General features: G+C 39.9%; 1 protein-coding gene across 6 annotated transcripts in view; it reads right to left on the bottom strand.

The window, feature by feature from the left end:
* Window positions 1-12838, bottom strand: part of LOC124148276 (solute carrier family 12 member 4-like) — a 179986-nt gene that overhangs the window by 65703 nt on the left and 101445 nt on the right. For all 6 annotated transcript variants that reach the window (XM_046519289.2, XM_046519288.2, XM_046519287.2 and 3 more), the window contains one exon: window positions 513-604. In XM_046519289.2, the coding sequence (XP_046375245.1) occupies window positions 513-604 (92 nt within the window). The remainder of the gene's footprint in view (window positions 1-512; window positions 605-12838) is intronic.

The raw sequence follows: 12838 nt of genomic DNA on the forward strand, positions 1-12838 counted from the left end.
AGATTTGACACTCTTAAATTTTACATTTGAAACTACCCATTAATGCGTATTGTCTGAAGTTAAATTTGAGGTGTTAAATCAATAATTGCAGTGTAGGTTTACATCCCTATTCATTAAGTCACTCTGTAAAGTCTCCTTGTTTTATACATAATTCAACAAAACAGTCTGGAATGCTTGGAAGCAACTTCTTCTCCAGCATCCAAGGTAATTTGGCTGTAAGATGATAAACTCAGCTTTCCAATGAGGAAGCGAATGAGTGAGTGAGTGAGTATGGTTTAATTCTGATTTACTCAGTACTTCAGTTGCCAGAATATCACAGCCTGTGACAGTGACGCAGATGTTTTGTCACTTCAGCAAAACCAACAAGAACAGGTATGTGACAATCCAGGGATCGTATTCAGTCTCTCTGGGAGAGTCTTGGATTGGAACCCGTGACCAGAGGACAGTGACACAACAAAGTGGCACAATTCTGTACCTGGTAGTGAGTGACAAGATGATGGTTGATCACTCACCTCATACAGTGCCATATGATTGGCAAACGGAGATTCCGGGTCCTCGGCATCCGCCAGGGGTATTTGGTCCTTCGATAGGTGGGCATTGTCTCCTGCAAAAACAAACACAATCAGTCAACAGTTGCTCCATCGCAGTGAGTAACTTCGAACATTCCGATAAATGAACGTAAAATAATAATCCACAGCATTTTGGCCAAGATGAATCAAGGATACTGAAAGAGTAAGTGATGGGAAGGCAGAGGTCACAACCAGGCTACACACAACAAGATCACATGCAGTTTGGAAAGTTACCTCCCATGAATAGTGAGTGAGTTTAATGCTATTTTGAACAGTATTTGTTAGATCACACGTGGTAGATAAGCCGGAAATGATGCAAGATGTTTATCACCATGGAAAGTGAGTGCGTGAGTGAGTTGGGTTTAATGCTGCTTGAACAGTATTCCAGTTATATCACGGCTTGTCAGCTGGATGTGGAAGGAAAGCCTGAAGTGATGAGGGTCTCAGACGTTTTCCACTTTGGTGAAACCAACGAGCATGGTATGGTGCTGACAAACCTAGAAACATAACTGGGACAAACCAGGATTGGAACCCACAATCATAGGTTTTTGGCATGCCAAAGGGATGGTGAAGCATGGGAAATGGTACTGCCAAACCTAGAAACATAACCAGGGTGAACCGGGTTTTGAACCGAGATCATAGGGTTTAAATGGAATGCAACTCTGCACTGCAAGTTTCAGTGCTTTAGATGACTGGACGACCTGTGCCATCTGCGGAACCCATGCCCCCAACTCCTAAAGAACACATACTAGTTGTGCCAGTCTATAACATCATAGGTTAAGGCTGAATGCCTGCAATCTTATCTGTCTAATATCTTGCAGAGTTCAATGGAATGATCTGTATCTGAGAGAAAATCGTAGTTCAGATCAATACTGCAAATATTACCATCACAAACACATGCAAAGGCAAGCCAATCATTCACACGGAAAAAAACAGAGAACACAGGTATGGTTCTGACAAACCAAAAATCATAACCAGGACATATCATGGATTTAAACCCCCGATGAGCATGACTAACAGAATTTGAAGCAACTCTGCACAAGATTTGTTTTGACAACAGAAACATTTTTATATGACCACTAAATATTGCCTTGGAGTCAAAGTTCACATATGTTGGAATATACATATTCAGGTGCATATACTATAGACCACTTTTATTCCGTTATTTTTACACTTTCCACCACGTTCAAGTCCTTCTTCACTTGTAGCAAGTGAGTGTAACAAATGTGTAACTAATGAGAGGAATCTTGGAAACATCCCAGGCGATGGTTGTGTCCTTGCCATCATTCAAGTTTACAAAGTAAATGATCTGTGTTAGCTTGTTTGCCCTGGAAACAATGTCGTGAGGTTTACATCGACAACTGCATCTTGGAGTGAGTGAGTGAGTGAGTGAGTTTAACACAGCTTTGAGCCATATTTCAGTTAAATCACTCTGCACAGAAACTTGCGTATGCTCAGCAACTACTGGACTTAGTGACATGTTCTACAAAAAACATTCATCCCAAAATTTGAAGAAAAATTATCAGTGTTATTGCATGCACGTTTCCATATTCAGGAACAATCACTGAAACATATGAACTGTAGGTAATAATATCATGGTCTTGTGAACAACTTGTGTCAACAAAAGTACTATATCACAAACACCATCCTCTTCTGTCTTTGGTCGGCAAGAGGTCCAAAGTGTCATTATGTCGTCAAGAATCCCTTGGTTCTGGTCCACGATTAACAAATGATGTCTTGCTACATCTCGGCAGCTTCAAGAATCAAACTTGGATGTTTTCATAACATGTCTGCCAATATTTGCTCTCGAAGGATTCTAGTTGTCTAACATGTTTCTTTAGAATATACTCAAAGCTTTGGTCAAGGGTTAAGTTTTCCATAAGATGTCAATGCTTTGATAAGTATCTGTGAAACATTGAATGGACAATTGTTATCTGAACTTACCAGACCAAACAGAGTTTTACTTATATAAGTTCAGACTTCAGGCTAGAGCTTAAGCTGCAGACTGGAACCTTGCAAGACAGTGGCGGTCTGAGTGGCGGTCTGACCGGTGGTCTGACAAGGCCATCTGTATAAAATACCTCCAGTTACATTGAATATAGAAGTGAAGTTGTTGTTTTTATATATACCATTTTGTTAAAAGGTCAAAATGTTTAGGAGTCAAATATGATAGCAGCAAATGTTGAGGACCCAAGCCCCACTTGTTATCCCGTATACATCGAAATAATGTTGAGTATGGTCATACTATTGGACAATTCAATACAGCCATGTAATCATTCAAAACTCTTCACAAAGGAAGTCTAGTGTAAGTAAATGTTCTATTTGTAAAGTTCCATGCCCCTCAAACTGTTTTGTGTGACTGTTTACACTGAGGGAACCCTGCTGATGATATGCTGCTGAAGTTTCAAGTCATCTTGACATTGTACAGACTACCCACGACACAACACAATTGTGAGCCCACTGCCTACACAGCATCTGCCACTTAACAGGGGTGGTGATGAGGTCATACATCTAAAGGGAGAGAATCATTTCTCATATATTGTAGAATCTGTGAGCAGGTGAGATGACAGTTTTTTAAATGTTTTGATATTTCAGGAGCGTCATTCATATACTGAGTACATAAGTGCATAAATGAGTGAGGGAGTGAGTGAGTGAGTGAGGGAGGGAGGGAGGTTTAAAGTTTAATCAGCAGTTTTACATCCATATCGTCATGCAGTGTAATCTTGGACTAGACAAACCAGTGATCAAAATGCAATTCTCTGTGCCACTTCGGTATGATGATCCACAATCAGCCAGCATCCTATTTCACAAACTAATCTCAGAGTTGTCATAAGTCAACGTCAAAATATGAGAGTCACGAAGGTCACAGTTCTAAGGTAGCTTGTCACAGCTGGTACTGGCCCTTCCTAGATGTTCCAAGAGCTTCTCATACAAAACAGCCATTGTTCGTGACCATGACATCAAATTCTTTCTCAAGTATTGCATACTTGCGACTTGCTACCTGACATCCCCTAAGAGATTCTTTGTTGTTGTTTTTTGTTAAACGCCACGCTCTGCAATATTCAACCTGTATGATGATGATCCGTAAATAATTGAGTCTGGACCAGACAATCCAGTGATTGACACCATGAGCATCAATCTGTGCAGTTGAGATACAATGACATGCATCAACGAAGTCAGACCACCCAATCCTGTAATTTGCCTCATACAACAAGCATGGGTTAACAGTATGGGAACATAGATTGCTTGAAGTATTTCATTTATGCTCAAAGATCTCCTTTAATGCTTAAATGTTAATTTGTCTCCATGAGAATATATACTACTAGACCTACTTTACATAATGCTCCAAGTGTTACATCATATCTAGTAACTTTGTCTTGTGAGACAATATAATATCTTCCTCACAAAAATGCTCCTTCAAACTTAATTATCCTTCTTAAAACAAATACCCCTTAAAACACAGTAAAGCATGCACTGAAATCAAATTGAACTGTCGTATTCTACATAATAAGCGCTCAGGGCGCTCTCAAAATTAGAAATAGGAAGCTCTTATTAGAATATTATTTTGGTGAAAAAAACCCAGAGAAGATCCTTAATTTCGTGGTTTATGCTTAAGGCCTGAAATGTTTATATACGACAGATATATTTTCCCAGAATTTAATTGCCCATAGTTAAGGTGCATACAACACACGAGTGTGTATCATAATATACACAAATAAATTTAAGTATTGTGTACATTGATCAATCGGAAGGGGTGCTAATTGGGATTGTGCACTTGCCAACATATTAGCAAATATCGCTGTGGACGCTTATTAGAGCAGGGCGCTTATTACGTTAAATACGGTACATGACATGAGGAATTTCCTAACTTTCATGGACTGTTGATGGCCTCTAAAACTTGTTCAGCAGGAAAGACTTGTGTTATTTTTTAAGCTTGGGATTTATTCAAAATGGAAGTAAATAAGCTCACACGGCTATAAATCTGTACTGCCTGCCGAGCTGAGAATCAATATTGACCGACATTGCCCAATACCAGCTGATTGCTTATACATGTAGTATACACTATACAGTTCTTGTCATAGTCATCAACTGTGCTGGGCCCTGAACATGTACAATATCGTTTCAAACCTTGAAGGACAAGTCTGACAGGAATGTAACCTGTTTGAATCTGATATCAAGTTTGAAAAAAAGTTTTGAATTTTTTGTATGATATTTCTCACTTTCAAAGTTAATGTTTGCGTGAAAATTAGAAAGGAGATTTAAAGTGATTTTGTTCATAATACCGCTGTATTCAGATATTAAAAGTAAAAAAGTCTATGATTCTAAAAACAGCTACTTTTCACATTCCTTAAAAAAACAACTAAATTTGAGCTTGATTTGTTTGAAAATACATCCATGTATGGTACAGCCCATAAACAGGTTTCCCACGTGAAACCTATAGGGAAACCCTGCTTGTAGTACCTGTTGCTACCCTGACACGTACATAATGCTTAGTTACAAGGACTAGGATACATCAAGATACAACTGATGGAGTAAGTGCCCTGGTCTGTTTACATTATGAGTAACAAGTTATGCAGAGGGGTGGTTACTGGGATGATGTGTTGGATGCAGGAGTACGCCATCATCATAAGCAGCACACCTTCCACAACTGATGCTATTCTCACCTCCTCCTGTTGGCTTACCGTATTTGACGTAATAAGCGCCCTGCTCTAATAAGCGCCCACAGCGATATTTGCTAATATATTGGCTAGTGAACAATCTCAATTAGCACCTCTTCCAATTGATTAATGTACACAAGACGTATTCATTTGTGTATAATACGCACTCGTATGTTATATGCACCCTTAATTATGGGCAATTAAATCCTGGAAAAATATATCTGTCGTGTATAAACATTTCAGGCTGTCAGCACAAACCATGAAATTTACGATCTTTCAACTCAAAATAATATTCTAATAAGAGCCCCCTATTTCTAATTTTGAGAGCGCCCTAGGCGCTTATTACGTCGAATACGGTATGTCAATTGCCTTGTTCAAGATTATTCATCGGAAATACTCAGTGATTAAACCATTCATATTCTGAAAATTCATATGGGGGGTCAGCTAGGAGAAGAGCTAGTTCTTATTGTATTAACATATATTGCAATACAAAGTAGATGTACTGTGCTATATTGCAATGCAAGGTGGATGTACTGTGCTATATTGCAATACAAGGTGGATGAACTGTGCTAATGCAATACAAGGTGGATGTACTGTGCTATGTTGCAATACAAGGTGGATGTACTGTGCTATGTTGCAATACAAGGTGGATGTACTGTGCTATGTTGCAATACAAGGTGGATGTACTGTGCTATGTTGCAATACAAGGTGGATGTACTGTGCTATGTTGCAATACAAGGTGGATGAACTGTGCTATGTTGCAATACAAGGTGAATGCACTGTGCTATGTTGCAATACAAGGTGGATGTACTGTGCTATGTTGCAATACAAGGTGGATGTACTGTGCTATGTTGCAATACAAAGTAGGTGTACTGTGCTATGTTGCAATACAAGGTGGATGTACTGTGCTATGTTGTAATACAAGGTGGATGTACTGTGCTATGTTGCAATACAAAGTAGGTGTACTGTGCTATGTTGCAATACAAGGTGGATATACTGTGCTATGTTGCAATACAAGGTGGATGTACTGTGCTATGTTGCAATACAAGGTGGATGTACTGTGCTATGTTGCAATACAAGGTGGATGTACTGTGCAATGTTGCAATACAAGGTGGATGTACTGTGCTATGTTGCAATACAAGGTGGATGTACTGTGCTATGTTGCAATGCAAGGTGGATGTACTGTGCTATGTTGCAATACAAGGTGGATGTACTGTGCTATGTTGCAATACAAGGTGGATGTACTGTGCTATGTTGCAATACAAGGTGGATGTACTGTGCTATGTTGCAATACAAGGTGGATGTACTGTGCTATGTTGTAATACAAGGTGGATGTACTGTGCTATGTTGTAATACAAGGTGGATGTACTGTGCCATGTTGCAATACAAAGTGGGTGTACTGTGCTATGTTGCAATATGAAGTGGCTGTATATAAAACCATTACGATGATGTTACGCTATTGTTGTTGCAGTTGATTCTTAGCCAGGAATTCACTAGCCATTCTGAATGTGCATTTTAATCATCAGGGCTTGCTGATGATCTACCTCGGGACTCAGCAGATTCTCTTGATCTCTCCATTACTTTACATATTGCAATACAAAGTGGCTGAATATCAATATATTACAATATAAAGTGGCTGTATATAAACCAGAACAGGCATCACACATGGTACCCATGGGGAAAATCAAACCCTGATTTCACATGATGGACCAAAGCATCATCCCTTCTGGCTAAGGTGGGACACAGGTGGCCCAGTCGTCAAATACACTGCGATGTGCTGTGCAGAGTTGTGTCCCCTAATTATGCCAGAAATGATTGTGGGTTTGAATCCCAGTTTGCCCTCATGCTTCTAGGCCTGACAGCACCATACCCATGCTCATCACTTTAGGTATTCCTCTCACATCAAGCTGCCACGCTATGATATATCTCAATACTCTTCAAAGTGGCACTAAAACCAGACTCACTAACTCTTTCTGTTGTGAAAATATGGATGTTGGGTTATCAGGGAGGGCACTTATGACGACACATTATTTCCCATGAATCAGTGAAAACAGTTTCTTTTCAATTACAATCTATTCATAAACAAACTACAATCAATAAGCAAGAAAGTTTCCAAAACAAACAGTCAGTATTATTGTTCTAAACTGCCCACAAAGAACCCACAAGAGCTGGTGATGTCTGAATCACAAACCCCAACACCTTCCCTCAATGATATCATTAATTATCTATAAATCATATGAATCAATATATCCACTCAACATGCTGACTGAATTACACAATTAAGACAAGCACTGATGGATTGCCACTTGAAATATCTCAAACCCGTTCATCGCAGGTAATGGGTCGTACTTTTATTATTTTGATTGAAACTGGAATCAAAGTCAATGTCTAACATACTGCAGCAGTAATAGTTCATAACCATGCTTATTACTTTCCTCACGGAGTAACCACCGTAATTTTACTTCCAAGAACAGGTTTATTGAATACACACACAATGGTAATGGGCTACACGTTGCAGCATGACATGTTTGTCAGAGAAAGAGCTTGCGTTCCCTTGCATAATGCACTAACTTGTAAACATGGACAAAGGCTGTGTGCACTACACTGTCCTACTGCTGTAGGTTAGTCTGTCCATATCGGTAAAATGGGGTTCATACCCCTTGACCACAACAAGCACTGAACTGGGGGGTTCGTACCCCTTCACCACAACAAGCACTGGACTGGGGGTTCATACCCCTTGACCACTACAAGCACTGGACTGTGGGGTCCTTACCCTTGACCACAACAAGCACTGAACTGGGGGGTTCGTACCCTTGACCACAACAAGCACTGAACTGGGGGGTTCGTACCCCTTGACCACAACAAGCACTGAACTGGGGGGTTCGTACCCTTGACCACAACAAGCACTGGACTGGGGGGGTCAGTATCCTTGAGGCATCCAGAGAGTTAACCTGACATATTTCAGACATTTTGATGTGTGCATCAAAAGTTCAAAAAACCCTGAAAAATATCTATTTCATTCTTCTTTCATCTTTAAGTTTACTAATAACTTGAACAGGCTTAGATCTATCTATGATGGGCAATTATGTTGCACAGAACTTTAATGAGAAAAAGAAAATCCTGACAGTTGACAAAAATAATATCAATCACTTTGATAAATATCCCAAAGTTTTGAAGTTGTGGGACATAATCACAGATTCTGGACCATGTGTGACTTTCTAAATGTTGTACTGCTACATAACAACTAGATACATATGCTCTGTTGTCTGTAGTAAATGTATGAAATACAGGACCGCTACAAAGGATGAATTAGTCTGTTTAAATTCAAACTATTACTATCCAATATTCATGCAATGGGAATAAATTAAAACTAATTTGTAAGCTATTTTTGGTACGATACACATAAAGAGAGGAAGAGAGCAGCACATCAAATTTGCATCTCCATGACGATATTGTCACAGATGTTGATGGACAGCTTTCAAGGACAATGATGAAAGAGAGTGAATTGGGTTTTATTTCGCTTTTAGAAATAGTCCAGCTATATCATGACAGGGGATACCAGAAATGGGCTCCACACATTGCAACCATGCTGGTCTTTCGTGTGATGAATGAACGCTTTAACCACTCCGCTACTCTCCGCCCAGTGATGAAAGTTGACAGGTAGAATCCTATCCACAATCGGTCTCCACCATAGACTGTGCTGACCAACTCAAACACCTATTTTGTCGGTGATGAATTATTCATTACTTGGTGATTGGTTCCAATACCATTGAGCCTGACTTGTTACCTAATACCCATAATCTCTCTGCCCTTGCACAGACCAGTAATTGGAACAAAAGATAGTCCAAATTAACCCCATGCAGCAGACAGACATAATCACCATTCCTGTCCTGGATTATGGATTTCTAGTCGGAAGAGTAATAGGCAGTGATATGATGAAGAACTTCTCCCAGAAACTTGTCGGATCATTGAAGGAAGGGTTCAGTCGCCCAACAGTAGGAGACTGGGATTTGACTGCAGTAGCATATCTGCATGTAGCCCAGCTATATCAGGCCTGGACCAGGCAGACCGGTGGATGTGAGTGCAAGCATTCATTCCCCCAAACAAGGTTTTGTTTGTTTGTTTGGTTGTTGTTTAATGCCGCACTCAGCAATATTCCAGCTATATGATGGCGGTCAACCAAGTCAGCGAGCCTGACCACCCGATCCCGTTAGTCGCTTCCCGACAAGCAAAGTCGCCTTTTACGGCAAGCATGGGTTGCTGAAGACTATTCTACCCCGTATCTTCAAAGATCCCCAATCAAGGTATGCTGACATAGTGCAAGAGAGCAGCTGAGGCTGACAAGGTGATGAAGTATCATTCCGTTGACGCAAATGAATGTTGTAGATCACTGGTTCAAGTCTACCAAAAGCTGCAAGAAGATACAAGAAAGGCTGACGCACATCTATGGACACTGAAACAGTTTATGGTCAGCCGAAGCTTTTCAAACTTGGTATGGAAATCTATCAGTGTTGTGTAAAGCCTATACAATGGGATACAGAACAAACTAATGTCCTACAAATACAACAACTTAAGTCCACTTCATTATGTACATTGACATCTATGAACTTCAGATTATTACAAACTGATTTGACAGGACCCAGCACATGCAGAATGAGTGCCATTATCAAGAACTGACAGGGCAATTTAATCATTCATCTAAAATACTTGAGACTGTTATGAATGAGAAAAATGTCAAAATAATGAAAGTTCTGAATTTTTTATGTTTAAAAGCAGGATCTTATATCTATACATGATTTCATGCTTCCTTGTTATGGAGGTGGTGAGGTGGCCTAGTGGTTAAAGCATTAGCTTACCACACCTAATCCCCAGGTTCAATTCTTCACATGGTTACAAAGTGTGCCGCCCATTCTCTTACCCCACATTATGATATTACTGGAATTTCGCTAACAGCAGTGTAACCCCACACTCACTCACTCACTCACTCACTCCATGTACATGTGTGTATAAATAGATAATGTTATACCTGCGACTCACTGAAAAACATGAAAACCCCACTCAGACACAAGTTATAATACTGACCCCGAGCCGACCAGTCCTTGTTTTAGCCCCTTTATGCCGAGCGCCAGACAGGGTAACAACAAGTACCATCTTTTAACGTCTTTTGGTATGACAAACCCTGGACCTTTTGCTCTCCGGGCGGACGCTGTACCACTAGACCACAGAGGCGGTCATTGTATGAAGTGACTTAATGGATCAGGGGGTCAGGCTTGATGACATGGTCGTGTTAATGTACAACGACTGTGTGGAATGTTGCTCCTAATATCTCCATCATTTACAGCTGCCAATGTCTATTGCTGAGTGCAACAAAACAAATAAAGAAAGAAACTTATGAAGTAGATTTTTTGTTAATGTCTTCATCAATATCTGTTGTTCCTGATTAGAACAAAATGTCACCCAATCTACCAGAATGTCAAATGTTTCCATTAATGATTTGTTGGGCTTAATGAATCTTTTATAGATGGCAAGTTCTGTGTCCTGAATGTCAGGGGTATGAAGGCCTGGAGTCTGTCCATTTTCATCGAAAGGTTCTAAATCTATATGATCAGTTTCCTCTCAAAAAGATTTCCAATTATTTGAAAATTTCTCAGTGCCTTCAGTGAATAGGTGAGTGAGTGAGTGAGTGAGTGAGTGAGTGAGTGAGTGAGTGAGTGAGTGAGTGAGTGAGTGAGTGAGTGAGTGAGTGAGTGAGTGAGCAAGCGAGCGAGTTGGGCTTAATGCCACTTTGAACATTATTTCAGTTGCATCACAGCATGTCAGCTCAATGTGAGAAGAAAGCCCAAAAAAATGAAGGTGTCAGACATTAACCACTTTGGTGCCAACAGACCTGGAAACAAAGGATGAAACTCTGCACAGGGAACTGCAGTACCTTAGGTCACCTGCACACCTTGTACAAAATTAATAAATACAAACACAAATACATTAAACATCTGCAACGACGTTTTAGGGCTACTAATAAAAGAATAACAGTTTTTATCCATAAAAAAATTCATGTCTTGATGTTCATCCATCTTCCAAATGGCTACAAAAGACCTGTTGTGATTCACAGGGGACTTTAAATGAAGCGCAAGAAACCCTACAATATGAAACATCAATGGATACACACATATATTTCTTCTTGTTCCAACAAGATCAATACGTGAGAAGAATCTCCGAATACAACAAAATATCAGATTGCAAATATCCTGCCCAGTTCTGTGATTTCTTTATTCTGTCAAAGGTAAACAAACTAGGAGATCAACATTTAGTTAACATTGTTCGCAAATCAGCCCAACCCCTATCACAAAAGATCTGGTCATGACAATGTTTTCTGGCATTAGTCTTAAAGTAAGATTTTCAAGTTTTCACAGCATCAACTATGTTGTTAATCAACATGAGCAATTCCCAGTTGATTTTATCAACTATTGGACAGTTTCATGGCAGACATGACTGGAATATTCCTCATCTTGCTGACGTATTGTCTGTATATTCTGTAAACATCCATGGACTGACTCTTAATATCAATCTCATGTAAAATGGACACTTCTTATTTAACCTTACTTTGGGTTCATGTTTCAAGAAGGCCTCTATGCACTGTCAAAACAAGAGGTGTGAAAACATTTCACAGACTAGCTCCTCAATAACATGGAAGCAGTTTAAACCATGACTTTGTGCACAATCTCAAGGGTACATGCGTAAGTGAAGTAACACATTTCTTCAAGATTATTCTGTGCATTGAACTGTACAACATGTGCAAGCCTTCTGATTTCTCCATGGGAGGCTAAAACCTTCGTGACTCTGAGATTAGTTACAAACAGCCACTGAAGCAACCAAAGCCGATGCAAACAGACACAGATGCAACCACAACTGATGCAACAACTTCAGTGCAGAGGAGTCATGAGTTGCCTTGCAGTGAAATTAGTGTCTTCCATGAGGTTTGTTTGTTTGTTGTTTAACGCCGCACTCAGCAATATACCAGCTATATGACTGGGGTAAATAATCCCATCTGGACCAGACAATATAGTGATTGACATCATGAGCATCGATCCACGCAATTGGGATACGATGACATGCATCAACCAAGACAGAGAGCCTGACCACCCGATCCTGTTAGTCGCCTCTTACAACAAGCATAGTCGCCTTTTACGGCAAGCATGGGTTTTGGAAGACCTATTCTACCCCGGATCGTCACGGGTCGTTCCATGAGGTGAGAGAGGTTAGTGTAGACTAACATTTAACCCAGAAATAAAGTTATCTCATTAAAAATATATATCCACAAAATAAAATGGGAAATCCAGATGGAGCCCATGACAATGCATAATTTCAAGATCTGAGGCAATCTAGACTTGCCAAATCATTGTAGACTCCATGAGTAGGATTCCCTTCTAAAATACTGGGTAGTGTGGTGACCCGTGAGTAACCCAGCTAGATCGGTAGAACCCATGTTCACTATTATACATTGATATGGAGATCTACTAACGATGTCCTTAGTTCATTTTCATGTTTACTAGAAGGGAAAGCATTTCATGGAAAAGTTTGAAATGATGTGTGTCCTGGAGCCTACTTATATAA

This window comes from Haliotis rufescens, unplaced genomic scaffold (genome assembly GCF_023055435.1).
Source record: "Haliotis rufescens isolate VD_foot unplaced genomic scaffold, xgHalRufe1.0.p SCAF_19, whole genome shotgun sequence".
Lineage (NCBI taxonomy): Eukaryota > Metazoa > Mollusca > Gastropoda > Lepetellida > Haliotidae > Haliotis > Haliotis rufescens.